This window comes from Ostrea edulis, chromosome 4, assembly GCF_947568905.1.
Source record: "Ostrea edulis chromosome 4, xbOstEdul1.1, whole genome shotgun sequence".
Lineage (NCBI taxonomy): Eukaryota > Metazoa > Mollusca > Bivalvia > Ostreida > Ostreidae > Ostrea > Ostrea edulis.
Window position 1 is genome coordinate 2,706,717 of NC_079167.1, and position 16,674 is coordinate 2,723,390.

At 36.9% G+C, this 16,674-nt stretch overlaps 2 protein-coding genes and 1 long non-coding RNA gene across 3 annotated transcripts; all 3 read right to left on the reverse strand.

The window, feature by feature from the left end:
- Positions 1-3,416: 3,416 nt before the first annotated feature.
- Positions 3,417-8,914, reverse strand: LOC125680242 (uncharacterized). The gene is made up of 3 exons (XM_056164388.1): positions 7,834-8,914; positions 4,896-7,588; positions 3,417-4,787 (listed from the first exon to the last, which is right to left on the reverse strand). Exons 1-3 carry the CDS (start codon positions 8,912-8,914, stop codon positions 3,417-3,419), a joined length of 5,145 nt encoding a protein of 1,714 aa, XP_056020363.1.
- Positions 8,915-9,038: 124 nt separating this feature from the next.
- LOC130053922 (uncharacterized) lies at positions 9,039-10,009 on the reverse strand. The gene is made up of 2 exons (XR_008802146.1): positions 9,814-10,009; positions 9,039-9,486 (listed from the first exon to the last, which is right to left on the reverse strand). It is a non-coding gene; the product is annotated as an uncharacterized LOC130053922 (long non-coding RNA).
- A 2,569-nt stretch (positions 10,010-12,578) lies between these two features.
- On the reverse strand, positions 12,579-13,629 carry LOC130053923 (uncharacterized). Its single transcript, XM_056161612.1, has 2 exons — positions 13,381-13,629; positions 12,579-13,242 (listed from the first exon to the last, which is right to left on the reverse strand). Exons 1-2 carry the CDS (start codon positions 13,483-13,485, stop codon positions 12,760-12,762), a joined length of 588 nt encoding a protein of 195 aa, XP_056017587.1. The 5' UTR covers positions 13,486-13,629; the 3' UTR covers positions 12,579-12,759.
- Positions 13,630-16,674: the final 3,045 nt, after the last annotated feature.

Sequence of the window (16,674 nt, forward strand, 5' to 3'; positions counted from 1 at the left end):
ACGCCACTGACATGCGAATGTATTCCCAAAATATATTTGATTCGAATCTATGAAGAACAACAAGGATTAGAAATCATCTTCGAAACAATTCGTTAAAGACTAAGAAGGACTCTGAGTCGTGTAAATAAAGAAAAGTTCGTAAGACAGTAAACAACATGGCCAGACATTAAATTATCATGACAATATCGAAATCTGCTTTGATGATTCAAGTAAAATGAATAAACTATAATGGAAATTCATGAAAAACGTATTTAATGTAAACATACATCTTTGTAATAAATACATACATATATATATATACACATACAAGTACTAAATTCTGAAAGACAACTCCCCCCCCCCCCCCCCCACCACCACCACCTCACTCCTTTGAAAAGCGACGCTACACGGTCGCCAGGTAAGTTAATTTTAACAAGAGACCCATGGGCTACATCGCTCACATGAGTCACCTTAGCCCATATATCTAAAGATTTTTCCTACATATTCGCATGTAAAACTTTGATCCCTATTGTGGCCCCAACCTACCCCTGGAGGTCATGATTTTTACAAACTTGAATCTGCATTATGTCAGGAAGCTTTCATGTAAATGTGAACTTCTTTAGCCCATTGGTTCTTGAGAAGAAGAATTTTAAAGATTTCTACTACATATTTGTATGTAAAACTTTGATCCCTTATTGTGGCCCCATCCTACCCCCGGGGGTCATGATTTTAACAAACTTGAATCTGCACGTTGTCAGAAAGCTTTCATGTCAGTTAGTACTTTCCTAGCCCAGTGGTTCTTGAGAAGATTTCCCCTATATATTTGTATATATGTAAAACTTTGATCCCCTGTAGTGACCCCAATTCTACCCCCGGGGGTCATGATCTTACTAAACTTGAATCTGCATTATGTCGGAAAGCTTGAAATCATGTGAATTTGTACTTTCTTAGCCCAGTGGTTCTTGAGAAGAAGGGTTTTAAAGATTTCCCTTATGTATTAGTTTGTAAAAGCGTAAACAAGAGGCCCATAGGCCACATCGCTCACCCGAGTCACCTTGGCTCATATTTAAAGATTTTTCCTATATATTCGCATGTAAAATTTTATCCCTATTGTGGCCCCAACCTACTCCTGAGGACCATGTTTTCTTTCTTCCAAATTTGAATCTGGACAATTTCAGGAAGCTTTCATATACATGTAAACTTTTTTGGCCCAGTGATTTTTCATAAGAAGATTTTTAATGATTTCCCCTATATATACAGTATATTTGTATGTAAAACTTTGATCCCCTACTGTGGCCCCATCCTACTCCCGGGGTCATGATTTTAACAAACTTGAATCTGTACTATGCCAGAAAGCTTTCATGTAAAGAAGATGTTGCACGTCTCATGATAATTTCCTCAAAGGTGTTGCATGACATATCGATACAATTAATTAGTTATTCAAATATATGATATAACCAATTGGAGTTTAAATGTGTTGATTCAAACATTCTTGAAAATAAGTTTAAAAGACGTGTATTGACAAAAATTAGCCAAAATAATTTGAGTTTAAATCAAGCAACAAGTAATTTATGATTTTTAGCATTAGAATGAAGGGGTATTCCCGAATTTCAGATAAACTGCCTCCGTGAAACAAAATAAATTTAGTATGAATCACAGGGCATCTTATCCGGTCTGTTGTGTATTTATATATGTGTGATAGAGAAAAGAGTCTGAGCGGATAAGATGCCCCTCTGCATGAATATGTTCTTCGAGTTTTCCACCAAAAAACTGTCACTTTGAAATTTTGTTTCACGGGAGCATTTTGTTGTTGTAAAATTCAAAAAATGGAAACGACTTCACTGATATTTTCCACTTCGCCTGTACGTTAATTTTCCTACTGCGTGTTTCAGTGGGTAAACTTATTGTTTTCATAATACGTTTTTCATCTAGATTTTTTCTTAATTGAAACACACTTCTAGTTTTTATAAATGTTTCTTGTCAAATCTCTGGTTGTTACAATGTGCCGAGTTTGAGATAAGATTCCAACCTGGACACTGTTTAGTTTATGCACGGGACTCTCTGTAAACACGCCAAATACTATGCAGCGCTAAATTAACATAAACTCAAATAACTCAACATATCATTGCTCTCTTTAATTGAATTAATGCGCGCATTAAATCAATTATTGCTCTAATCAAATGAATTAATGCGTGCTTCAATTCAATTATTGCTCTCATCAAATGAATTGATGCGCGCATCAAAATTGAATTTATGAGAGCAATAATTGATTTAATGTGCACATTAATTCAATTATTGCTCTCTTCAATTCAATTGATGCGTGCCTCAATTGAATTAATGAGAGCAATAATAGATTTGATTAAAGATATCATGAATTCAATTGACGAGAGCAATAATTGAATTAATGCGCGCATTAAATCAAGTATTGCTCACGGCATCAAATGAATTAATGCACGCATCAATTCAATTATTGCTCTCATCAACTGATTTAATGCGCGCATTATATCAATTATTGCTCTCATCAACTGATTTAATGCGCGCATTATATCAATTATTGCTCTCTTCAATTGAATTGTAGCGCGTATCAATTCAATTGTTGACATCATTATAATTCATTTGAAGAGATCATATTGATTCAATTAAAGCGCGCATCAATTCAGCTGAAGAATTAATGCTATCATCAATTCAATTAATGCGAGCAATAATTCAGAATTGAAGATATTATTCTGCCATTACTTTTGCAGATAGTTTAACCAAAGACACAATAGGACGGTGCGTAGTCTTTATTATGTACTTCATGTGTGGTAAAAGACTGAAACAAGCAAAAGGAGTAATAAATATACTGTTAAATTACAAATGAATAAATAAATAATCAAAAATAAACTTAAGAAATGTTACAAAAGAAAATAGTCAAAATTTGGATTTAATTTTATCACAAACTTGTTTCCGTAGAAAAAGTTGTTAAGTGCGTATATTTATGTGAAAGATACATATGACACTAACGGCGTTCCATAGAAAATATTCAGATGTATGCCACTTCTAAAAATAATATACAAGAATAGCTAACAAACCAAAATAAAGTAAATATGTATTCAAAGGCTAAGAGAATCATGATAATGAACTGCAAAAGACTACTTACAGTGTGTGCTATCTCTAAGTAGAAAATGAATGATTGGAACAATCGACCGATGCGTGAAACACACTCACAGGTAAACAGGAAGTACGTGCTCGAATTAAGTATGGTAACTCTAAACGGGTTTGAAGTCTAAGTCGTAAAGAAAGATAATTCAATATAAAAAAAAAAGGAAATATTTTAACAAATAACGATAACTCTTCACACTCCCCGTCTGAATATCGGGAGATATCACTATATGTCTCTTGTAAAGAATTTCAATAATTCAAAGAAAATACATATGCAAATCAAAATGTCATGATGTTCACACGGGTAACAAAATAACCAGTTCTGTAACAGGACGAGTATAATACACAGCTTGTCCATCTCGAATCACACGTAACTCCACGGTACGTACTTTCTTGTCTGAATGGCTAGGAAATGTACGTTCAACTACAGCCATTTTCCAGTCGCAACGATGAGCACCGTCATCTTTCAGAAGAACAACATCACCAACAGTTATGTTTCTCTGGTTTGTTGGCCATCGTTTCCTATTTTGTAGGGTTACGAGATATTCTTTTCTCCAACGTTGCCAAAATATATCAGCTAAATGTTGAGCTCTTTTCCACTGGGCCGCGTATGCATCTTTTTCACTGAAAGGTCCAAGAGGTTCCCCTCCCTTGTCTGTTTTCAGGGTAAGAAGTGTATAGGGTGTAAGGATCAGAGGGTATTCAGGATCTGATGAGGTAGGTACCAGTGGTCGCGAGTTGATGATTGCGCTAGCCTCTGCAAGAAAGGTGGTGAGTATTTCATGGGTTAATGCCTTGACTGCTTTGTCCATCAACATGGTATCCAGAATGCGTCGTGTCAGGCCTATCATGCGTTCCCATCCTCCGCCCATGTGCGAAGCATGTGGTGGATTGAAGATCCATACTGATCTTTGATCGAGGAAAAATCTCTTGATAGGTCCATCTTCAATGTTGATGACATCTACCCCTAGGTGTTCTGTTGATCCGATAAAATTTGTCCCTCGATCGGATCGAAATTCCTTTACATGTCCTCTGATGGCAATGAACCTCCTTAAAGCGTTGATGAATGATGATGAGGTCATATCTTCGATCACTTCCATGTGTACAGCACGAGACGTAAGGCATGAAAACATAATGGCCCAACGTTTTCCATGGGCTTGACCTCCTCTGGTGCGACGGGTGACTATTTGCCATGGTCCAAATGTGTCAACACCAACGCTTGAAAATGGAGGACCTGGTGTTAAACGGTCCTTTGGCAAATCTGCCATTATCTGATGCTCTACACACCGTCTCAGCTTTCTACAGGTCACACAGTGAAAAATGATGGATGTCACTTGGCGCTTTCCACCAATTATCCAAAAACCTGCAGCTCGTACCGCCCCCTCTGTGTAATGACGTCCTTGATGTTTCATGAGGTCATGGTAGTGTCGTATAATCAATTTTGCAATGTGATGTTTACCCGATATGATGATTGGATTCTTTGCTGTAACATCAAGGGAAGCCTTGTTGAGCCTGCCTCCAACACGCAAGATACCATCCGAATCGATGAAAGGATTGAGTTTCAATATGGTACTCCCTTTTTTGATTGGTTGTCCTGTTTGCAATTGTTCAATTTCTTCAGCAAAACTTTCCTTCTGGACTTCTCTGGTGATCACTTTTTCAGCTTCCTGTAGAAGATGTATATCTTTAGCTTTAGAACAAGCATGCTAGCCTTTACATGGCGGTTGCCCACTCCAGCTTCTGGCGATGTGTTTCAGATGAGCTATTCCTCCAACCAAGCCTTTCCAAGTTGAGTAATTTTTGAATCCAGATTCAAAAGTTGTCAGATCTACGCATGATTTGATGACTAATATCACTGGTCTAATTTCTTTATCCAACTCTGAATTCACAAGTTTATAATTTGGACCAAGGTTCTCTGGTTCAGAATATTCCGTATCATCTGGATCTAAACGTTTGGTAAACCAGCGGGTTGGTCCTTTGAGCCATGTGGTGTCTGTCAGAATTCTGTTTGATGATGACCTGGTTGCTTCATCAGCTGGGTTATATTCAGATGGAACATAATTCCATTGTTCTGGGACAGAAGCTTTACGAATTTTTTCCACTCTGTTGCTTACGTAAGTGTAAAACCGTCTAGTGTTGTTACAGATGTAGCCGAGTGCCACTTTGCTATCTGTATGGAAGTGAAATTCTTCTGTTGGGACACTCATTTGTTTCTTTATGATATTGGCGATTTCAATGCCAAGAACTGCTGCACATAATTCTAAGCGTGGTATTGTCACAGCACTCTTAGGAGCAACTTTAGCCTTTCCAAGTAAGAAACCTTGTTGTTGGTTGCCATCGGCGTCCGTTAATTTGATATAGGCAACTGCAGCAATCGCTTCCTCAGAAGCATCAGTAAAAAGATGCACTTCTCGTCTGATGGAACAGGTTAACGACAAAGTAGTATATTGTCGAGGAATATACAAAGTCTCAAGGCTTTGCATCTGTTCTTTCCAATCCGTCCATTGTTTTTCATATTCTTTGGGTAAAACCTGGTCCCAATCTGTTGTTTCAGCATTCAGTTTTCTCAAAAGCAACTTGCCTTTGATAAGAACAGGAGCTAAAAATCCTAAAGGATCGTAGAAGCTATTCAAGGTTGAAAGTAACCCACGACGTGTAAATGGTTTTTCTTCAGCTGAGATTCTGAATGTAAACGAATCGGATTTTAAATCCCAACTCATCCCCAAACTTCGCTGGATAGGGAGCACATCTGTTGTGAGATCTAAAGACATTAGATCGTTTGCAAGGTCTTCTGAAGGGAAACTGTTCATTACGTCGCTGTTGTTTGATACAATTTTGTGTAATCGTAGTCCACCTTCTTGAATCAAGGCTTGTTGTGTCCTCTTCATCAAACTCACTGCTTGCTTGACTGATGGTAGGGAGACAAGGCCATCATCCACGTAGAAGTTATGCTCTACAAAGCTACGAACATCAGGTCCAAATGTAGTTTCCGCATTTTGTGCTGTTCTTCGCAAGCCATATGTGGCAACAGCAGGTGAGGGGCTGTTACCAAACACATGAACGCACATCCTATAGTCCACTAACTCTTTTTGAGGGTTGTTATCTTCATACCACAGAAATCGCAAGTAGTTCCTATGGTCTTCCTTTACTTTGAAGCAATGGAACATCTGCTGGATGTCCGCCATGATGCCTATTTTTTCAACTCTAAATCGCATCAACACTCCAAGTAAGCTATTTGTAGGATCGGGTCCAGAGAGCAAGACATTGTTCAATGAAACACCATTAAACTGAGCGGACGAGTCAAAAACCATTCTGATCTGATTTGGCTTTTTGGAATGGTACACACTGAAAATAGGTAAGTACCAGAACTCCTCCCTTTCATTGACTGGTGGTGCACGTTCAGCATGACCAGAATCAATTATCTGCTGCATAAATGTGGTGGCATGAAGACATTTTTCTGGGTTTCTCTTTAGATTCACGTCCAAAATATGAGCTCTTTTAACAGCTAGTTGCCTGTTATCTGGGAGTCTCCGTCTTGGTTCCTTAAATGGTAACGGTGCAACCCATTGTCCACTGTCATTTCGATAGAGTTCTCGATCCATCATAGACAAAAACAATCTATCATCTATGGATAGTCCAGGTTGGTCATCGTATTCAGTTGTATGAAATACAGAGTCTCCAATAAGATCTGTTTCAGGAATGCATGGTATTTCCTTAACAGCGATGTTACTTGTACACGGATCACATACAGTAGTTCTACCGTTTGGTAAAATTGTTACTTTGTTTGCGATAACAATCTCTGGTCTGTGAGTTCTGCCTAGACACACCTCTCCGATGACAACCCATCCAAGACCAAGTTTCTGCGCGTATGGTGACTGCGATGGGCCTATTCTTTGCTCAATAATATGGTGCGCATCTCCAAGATCACGTCCAATTAAGAGAAGAATTTCCATGTCGATATCAAGAGGGTGTAGTTCACTAGCAATTTCTGACAAATGAGGATATGCATTTGCCACTTCTGGTGTTGGAATTTCCTGTCTCTTGTTCGGTATATCATCGCATTCTATGACAGTTGGAAGGTTTAGCTGATAGCTGCCATCAATAGATTCGATAACAAAACCACATGCTCTTCTTCCACTACAGATAGAACGTCCGCTGCATGAGAACAAAGTGTACGTTTGAGTTTCATTGTGTGTGTCGAAAAGATTGAAGAATTCTGATCTGGCTAGTGTTCTATTGTTCTGTTCGTCTATAATGGCGTACATCCGGACAGCGCTATCTTTATTTCCTAAAGGATACACTCGTACGGGAACAACTTTTGCACAAGAGCGTCCACTGAGTGTTTGTTCACAGAGTTCAGTACATTTACTATCCACTGTTGATTTTGTTGGTAATTTCCTCTCCCCGCCATCTGCAACTGTGCTGACGCTGGCTGTCACATTGCTGGGCCCTTGATCGGGGTGCATCGCTGTCGCATGACGCTTATTTCCACATATATCACATTTAATGGTCGCCTTACAATTTCTAGAAAGATGCTTGGACATACAGACTTGTAACAAAATCCATGCTCACGAAGAATATCCTTTCGTTCTTGAAGCGGTTTCGCACGGAAAGCTCTGCATGCATGCAATGTATGATCCGCTTTGTGTATTAGACATCTTGAATTAGTGTTAGTTTTGTTTTCTTCGTCTTCCCCTGCTAACTCCGTTTTACGGCTATGAACAGAAAGAGATCCTGTAGTTCCTTTACTTTCTTGTTGTCGTTTTTTCGATGTAGAAGATGATTCTGAACATTCATATTGAAGAGCTGGATCATTTTTCATCGTGCTGAGCTCTCGGATGAAGTTGACTAAGAATCCAAAAGGTGGAAAAGGAACATTAAACTGTTTCTTGTATCTGGCAGCTTGGGAAACCCATTTCTCTTGCAGTCCATGAGGGAGCTTATTGATGATGGGAATAACTCCAGACGATGAGTCGAAATATGAGAGAAGAATCGCATATGTCGGATTTTCTTTGACAGACTCAATTTCTGTAAGAATGTCTAAGAGATCGTACAGTTTCTTTGGCTCTTTGGATGAAATTTTGGGGAAACTATACAGTTTTTGCTTCAAGGCAGTTTCTATCATTTCGGGTCTGCCATATCTCTCTTCAAGGCGATCCCATATGCGACGTAACCCTGTGAATGGGTTGTTGATATTTGAAGCTCTCATACTGCTGGCAAACTTTCGTGATTCGGGTCCCAACCATTTCACCAATAAATCCATTTCTTCAAATGGCGTCACATTCAGCTCTTTAGTGATGTTTTTAAAGGTGGCTTTCCAGGTTTCATATGTTTCTGGTCGATCACTGAAGGAACTAAAACGGGAAAGAAGAAGATCTTTCTTCAGAAGAAATTGCGTTAAGTCTGTGGCGACTCCAGAGTATGAACATGGTCTGAATTCGGATGCATACGGATTCAACGGTTCACATCTAGGTGGTGATAGGATGTTATCATGAATGTCAATTTTCTTTTCTTCTTTACTTTCAATATCACTGAAACGTGTTTGTCCATTCACAAAGTCAGCTGTAAATTTCTCTTTTGAAGACACCATTAGTTCTGTATATCTCGATGGAAAGTATTCTAGCCCACGCGACGAATCATTATCTTCTAGCACCCGGATCTCCGCCTCCAAGGTAGCTACTTCCTTTTGTTGCTCAAGAAGATCTAATTTTGCTTCAAGTAAATTCTTTTCCTTTTGTAGTTCTGTTTGTTTTTCGGCAAAGGCGAGTCGTGTCTGTTGAGCTTTGGCTTGCATGCGTTTTTTCCTCAATTCTGATTTTATACTGCTGTGTCGGCTAGAAACGGTAGCTTCGGATCTAGTTTCATATCTTTCGGAAAGTATTTCAGCCGCATCAAGAAGTAGATTTTTAATCTTTTCCCTGAAATTATCCATCACTGTATGACATCTTTCATTTTTCACTAAATGTTTCTCCATTTCCACTTCACTCTCTTCCGTGTGAGAACGATTAAAAAAGGAAAACAGTACATCTGTATCCATGACATAATGCTTTTTTGCTTTCTCTAGATCTGTCTCAATTTTTCGGAGGTATTTAATGTCTGTGGAAGATTCATCGAAATTCACTAAAATGTCTTCAAACTCCTTCCAGGACTTATCGACATCCCTAACGTAAGACTCTAGTTTACTGTAGAAAAACTCTCGTCCTTTCTTTGTTAGAGTTCTTATTCTACTTAGCCGGTCTTCTGCGTCAGACATCTTGATAGGAACACTTCTTTTACTATTCTGCCATTACTTTTGCAGATAGTTTAACCAAAGACACAATAGGACGGTGCGTAGTCTTTATTATGTACTTCATGTGTGGTAAAAGACTGAAACAAGCAAAAGGAGTAATAAATATACTGTTAAATTACAAATGAATAAATAAATAATCAAAAATAAACTTAAGAAATGTTACAAAAGAAAATAGTCAAAATTTGGATTTAATTTTATCACAAACTTGTTTCCGTAGAAAAAGTTGTTAAGTGCGTATATTTATGTGAAAGATACATATGACACTAACGGCGTTCCATAGAAAATATTCAGATGTATGCCACTTCTAAAAATAATATACAAGAATAGCTAACAAACCAAAATAAAGTAAATATGTATTCAAAGGCTAAGAGAATCATGATAATGAACTGCAAAAGACTACTTACAGTGTGTGCTATCTCTAAGTAGAAAATGAATGATTGGAACAATCGACCGATGCGTGAAACACACTCACAGGTAAACAGGAAGTACGTGCTCGAATTAAGTATGGTAACTCTAAACGGGTTTGAAGTCTAAGTCGTAAAGAAAGATAATTCAATATAAAAAAAAAAAAGGAAATATTTTAACAAATAACGATAACTCTTCACAGATATCATTAATTATTTGAAGAGATATTTGATTAAATTGTTGCGCGCATTAAATGAATTGAAGATATCTTCAATTATTTGAATTTATGTTAATTTGGCGCTCCATAGAATACAGCACGCAATACCTGTGGTTGCTAATGAGCTCGAGAACTTGTCTGTTTTTCTGAGTGAAAGGTGATAACTTTTCATATTTTGTTTTGTGGCCAGAGTCATGTACAGCTGCTAACTGTTGGTTGTAGAACTGAAATAATGCATCCGAGTATTATAAGAGCTTTTCGACTGTAGTAGTATAGAATATTTAAATATTTGATACACTCTTAACATGTATAACCGTATACATTGTTTCTGATACTCATAAGGAAAAAACACAATTTAATTTTCACGATTTTAAAACTTATGTTTATACTACATGTATAATGTATTGACACATAAAAATGTATTAGGCTTGCCCAAGACTTAATACTGGGGAACCTACAAATTCTACGTCACGAGTGATGCATGACACCGAGCTCCGAAATTCCCGCTTCCGGGCAACCATCTCTTTGTACTTCCCTAGCCCAGTGGTTCTTGAGAAGATAAAAAAAAAAATCCCTATATAATTGTAAGTAAAACTTTGATCCCCTACTGTGGCCCCATCCTACCCCTGGGGTCATGATTTTAACACACTTGAATCTGCATTATGTCAGGAAGCTTTCGTGTAAATTTCAGCTCCTCGGGCCCAGTGGTTCTCGAGAAGAAGATCTTTAAATGACCCCACCCTATTTTGCATTTTTGTGATCATCTCCCGTTTAAAGAGGCCATGGTTCTTCCTTCGAATTACGGACGTTTCAGGACCCGGATGTTTCGGGACTTCGATTAACATCACTGGTATAGTAATGATCGTTACTATCATCCCAAGATGGTGGAAGGAAATTCCGAAAAGACCACATTTACTTATTATATCCATTTGTATTGTTTATTTGCGAATGATATGTAGGTAACAAATATCATACACTAGCAGCAATTACGATCAGGTGTTATTTTATCTTTTATACGGCTCATATGAACAGAAAATTCGTCGTTGAAAAAACAGATTAACATGTTTCGGGACTTCAGGTAACATGTTTCAGGACTTCAGGTAACATGTTTCAGGACTTCAGGTAACATGTTTCAGGACTTCAGGTAACATGTTTCGGGACTTCAGGTAACACGTTTCGGGACTTCATAATAATTTTGTTAGAAAATGACTAGACACTTGTAAAACTTTGTTTTATGTTTATAAATGGAATATTGGACAATTTGCAGTTTAGTAGACAAACAGATACCGGTATGGGTGTATAATAAGTTCACAGTACTGTACCTAAAACGAAAGACCCGTGATTGTTTATAGAAGTCCGTTATAAATATATTTGTATATAAATGCTTCATAGCACCTTAACATATTTTCAAAATCCGTTCATTTGCATTACTACCCATTTATTTAGCTATTGTAAACTGCTATGTATTATTTTATTAATATATTTTTTCCTTATTTTTAGTTATAACAGTTATAGTGCTTCTTACTGCTGTGGTTTAGATTCAGTGCTTAAATTTTATAGTGAAAGGCATTTGTTTATTTTGTATTTAAAATTCTTAACTTCTCAAATTGTCCTTTGTGATATTTGTATTCTATTTTGTCTGTGATAGTCGCAATCTGACTAAAGTACAGACCTATATTATATATATATATAATATAGGTCTGTACTTTAGTCAGATTGTGATAGTCGGCTCTGTAGAGCTCATAATATTTGTTTTATGCTTGTACACAGTGCCAACTTTAAATAAAACTTCAAGAAAAAATAATAAAGACGAAAAAAAATCCTGACAATATACGTTTGTAATCTGAGGGTTGTTGACTCATTGTCGGGCGGATAAAACTGCAGAAAATTTAGATAGGATGCGATTTGTTTATGTTTATTGAAAATATATACATATCATCAATACAAAGATAATTCAAATTATATGTAATTTTGTTGTTGTTTTTTGTTGTTGTTTTTTTTGTTTTTTACAAAATTTGCCCCAACAAATGTCACCATTAATGTTGTATAAAAAGTTTTTTGTTGTTGTTTATTCTATCCCTTCGAAAAGAGCAAAATGGAAATAATGTTTTGTTGCATATAACATTATATGAGAAAAATCACTGATTTCATTTGAACATATTTCAATGTTATGATATTGTCAACGAGAATCATTATCAGTTTCTCTCTAATTAAAAGACTATAGTGGAATATTTATTAATCTGTCATACTGACCTTAGTATAGTTCATTAAAGGGACATGGACACAATTTGAGCCAAAAAATTTAATGTTTAGAATGCTTAGATTCGGTATTTCTAATTGTTAGCAAAAATTTGAATATCAGCGGTCAAGCTCACAATTCACAATAAAAATGGAAAAATAAAATTTGAAATTTTTCAGCTCAAATCGTGCCCATGCCCTGTGATGAGCATCAATAAGTGTAGTGCTTTAATTGCTTACTTTTCTTATCTATGTAGTGCTTTGCTTGCTATGCAAATTAAATATCAGTAAAGTAAAAACCAAAAGAAGCATTTTTAAATGTGGTTTATTTAGCAGTACGTGTGTCAAACAAACATTTACCATTATACAGTTTTCAATCACTCAAATAAATAAATGAATTATACAGTCAAACATTTTCCCCAACACCGCTGAAGTAACACTTAACACAACAGAACAGAAATTAACATCAAATGTCAACAGGTCCATATAACTACGAGCACTTTCTCAGCAGCTGGGTGGTGCTGATCTGTCTGGCATTGTATTCCTCCCAAAGTTGGAAGAGTTTGCCATTGAGTCTGGAGGACTGTTTCCTGTGTAGTCTCTCCATCTTTCCTTCCGTCAGCAGCCTGGCCTGCATGGGGATGACAGTGACCTCCTTGTACAGTTCTTGTAATAGGAGGTAAAATGGGACTCGTCCTCTGGAGTTCATTCTGGAGTTGATTCGGTTGTGCCAACCTTCTAGATCATTGTTTGTTCTCACAGAGGCCATAAACACACTCCAGTTCTTTACATCAAATATTGAATTATTAAACCATTGCCTCCAAACATATGCCATGAATTCATCCATGGTGTCAGTTCTAACTCGTTGATCCAGCTGATGAAAGACTGGCTCAATGTGTTCTGGAGGCAGGAATGGTAGGGCCATGACCTGCCTCACAAAACGGTGCACATCTCCTTTTTCGTTATAGGCTCTCTAAAACATGAATTTTTTGTAATTAGCAACCCTTATTTAAAAGCCTTTTTTATAAAAAGAATTAATAAAAATTATCAAAATGAATAGCAGTAAAAATATATGTGCCATTTCTGGAACGAGTTATGTAAATAGATATACCTGTAGTCCTAACTCTTGGACTTTGCGATACAAGGCCTGGGTCCAATGGAAGACACACCCTTGTATCACAGCCCATGGAAATCGATCCTGGATGGCCCGCCACATGGCTGATTCAAAATCCACAACAAATCACTGCAGGGAAATCTGTCGAGGAAGGAGTCGGTCAATGGCCCGGAGAATCTACAAATATTTGAAATCAATTAATTCATTGTTTCCACACTTGTTGTCAATAATCAATATTGAACAAAATAAAACTAAATGTACATATATACTTCATAGAACAACACTTTTGAGCTGTTCATGGTCAGTATGAACGGATTTGGATTTGAGGCAAATTTTGTGAATCGCGCTAGCGATTCACAGAGAATATGCCTCAAATCCAAATCCGTTCATATTGACCATGAACAGCTCAAAAGTGATGTTCATTTCTTATATTTATATTCATTTACTAAAACACCGTTTGTTTACATTGCTTCTATTTTGTTGCATAAAACGAACTCCTAGCCTCTGTCACAGTAGTTATTGTGACGTACGTCAACACATAGACATGCCGTCACATTTCGTTTCACCCTGCCTTTTATCAACATTGTAAGGTGCACTGTATTTTGGAGGTAGGAGACCGCAAGATTGGGATCATAACCCACGTAAGTTTACAATCTTAACCCAAAGGTGTGACTTGAGAGATCTTTGTAACAGATGTTCTATTTTTTTCAAACCATTACGCTCTCTCCGTCGCGTGCTTTAAGTTCATAATCCGTTCATGTAGTCAATAATGAACGGATTGTGTCGCGCACTAAAATTGGTTGGTTCATAGAGGAAAATGTGATTTGCAATATAATCCTCCTTCCTCTTTCTTGACATGAAGCAAAATACCAAAGGCACTTGCTTCATATGTTGCCCACTCCTGATGAAGCTGTGAATGGTAAACAGCTGAGTCGAAGGATTATTGACCACATGGAACGTTGCATCCAATTCTACCATGTCCTGGATTGTGGTAGGAGGTCTAATTGATGTTGGGTATACACCAGGAGGTGGCGATATCCAGATGCATAGACATCCAAGGTTTGGAAGGCTGGCATCTGACTTTCCAAAAAGTTTCGATCAAGCTGAAATTAAGTTATTTTGACACAATTGAAATAGATGTTGGTTTTATTGAATTGAAAATATAGAATTAAATTTCTTATGATTTTGTAGGTCTTCTGTTTGTGTTAAATATTTTTGGAGATTTTTTCAAGGTATCTTCTAGTATTCTATTGGATTAATTCTGTTCATAGATAAATATACCTCAAAATTCAAATCTCTTGGATCCTTGGGTCTCATGTTGAGTCTTGCTCCGTTTACAATCCTGATCAGGTTGGATGGTTTTGTTCTGCTGGCAGGAGGAGCATCAATATCACCTGTCTCTGCCATCGCAGAATTTACAACATTTGAAATAGTTCCAAGTTGTAAATCTATTACTCTGAAAGTGGATTTTTTGTTGTTGCATCTTTTACCTTTTCTTTTCTTAACAAGAGTCCATGATTTCCTTAAACCCCCTCCCCCCCCCCCCCCTTAATCGAAACGTTGATAATTAAATCTAATGAATTAAACATGTAAAAATTAAAGCTCGATAAATTTATCTTATATAAATGAGAACGCTTAGGCAGAATATTCTAAGTTTTCTTGTATCCATTTAACTGCCTCCGTCAGATACCCGATATCGACGATGGACTGCCAAACATACAGTTTCCGACTGGAGTTCCTGCGTACTGTAGTCGACTTTCTGGCTATGTACCGATCATCGTCCCACGCCCCGTGATGACTACATGTATATATTCCAAAACTGCTCAGAAAGTTTTATTCAGTATGAATAAATTTTTCTGGAAGGCACGTGTGACTCGTCCATAACGCATGGCATACAAAACAGTCAGGATATTCAGATTTTCCGACAGTTCCTTCGATAACTGGTCCAGATGAAGAATTTGTTCTTCCTCTGGATCCCAATTCCAACCATCATACACAAGAAAGAGCCCTTATAGCGGCTAACTTCTCTTCCGATGAGTTGACAGTTACATTAATTTAATTAAATTTAGATGTTAGATCCGCTCGCGTACTCGTTTACCGTGACTCGTCCATAACGCATGACCTACAAAAACAGGACATTCGTATTTCCCGACAGTTCCTTCAATAACTGGTCTAGACAAAGAATTTGTTCTTCCTCTGGATCCCAATTCCAACCTTATAGCGGCTAAGTTACATCAATCTAATTAAATTAAGATGTTAGATCCGCTCGCGTACTCGTACATATGTATGCGAATACACGTGAGGATTTAACGTCTAATTTTAAGAAGATTGCAGTTACATACACATTTGTCGCCATGTTTCGAGGGAAAATTACGCTTATAAATTTTTAATTAATGTAAACAAAATTTCATTAACGTACAATGTATTTACTTATAATTAATATGTTTAGCATAAAATCGATGTCCGTGTATATTATACTCTAACAATACATAATAATTATTATCAATCGTACCCATTCCTAAGCATATCCTACTATATTCTATTATAATTGATGTAATTGTATGCAAAGTTTACTACTATTATTGTATGACTGTCTCTACATGAAAATTCCCTCTCCAGTTGGATTACGTGGTAAGCATCAAACGATTGCACGGGGCGCCTCGATCGCCTGATAAGATAGATAAGGTATACACATAGACTAGTAACTAAATGTCCATCAATTTTTAGCATCCAATGTGAAGCTCAATTTCTCTTGATTGACAAGGGTTCACAGGCCAGGTAAATTTGAAGGCGGTGCTTATTTTTTCGGTCTGATAATTGATTTAATAATGACAGCCAACATTTTGACCTTCTGAACGCAAGAATAAAAGCAATATTTTTGCCTTAGATCTGTGTTATGTAAACAAAGACTCGAGTCTTTTCATGTATACAAACAAACCAGTGAAATGTTAATTTTGTAATATGAAGCATCTTAATTTCGCATAATCACAAATTTTAACTTTTAGATGATACATTTTACCCAAAGAATGCTTGAAATGTGAAAGATATAATCAGCTTAGATCGATATCCATTTCTTTTGAAATTTCGTAAACAATAACATACCGGAATCTTTGTTTACAAAACAAATAATAAACTCTATAAAATGGCCTTCTGTGATAACGTATCACCTTAATTTTTATGTGAAATCTTTTAAACACATTAGACAATAGATTTTGATCATTAAAAGTGAAAAACAAAATTTTAGGAAAAATCGTGAATCAGTCCCTTTAAAGTAAGTGCCGAAACGTCGTG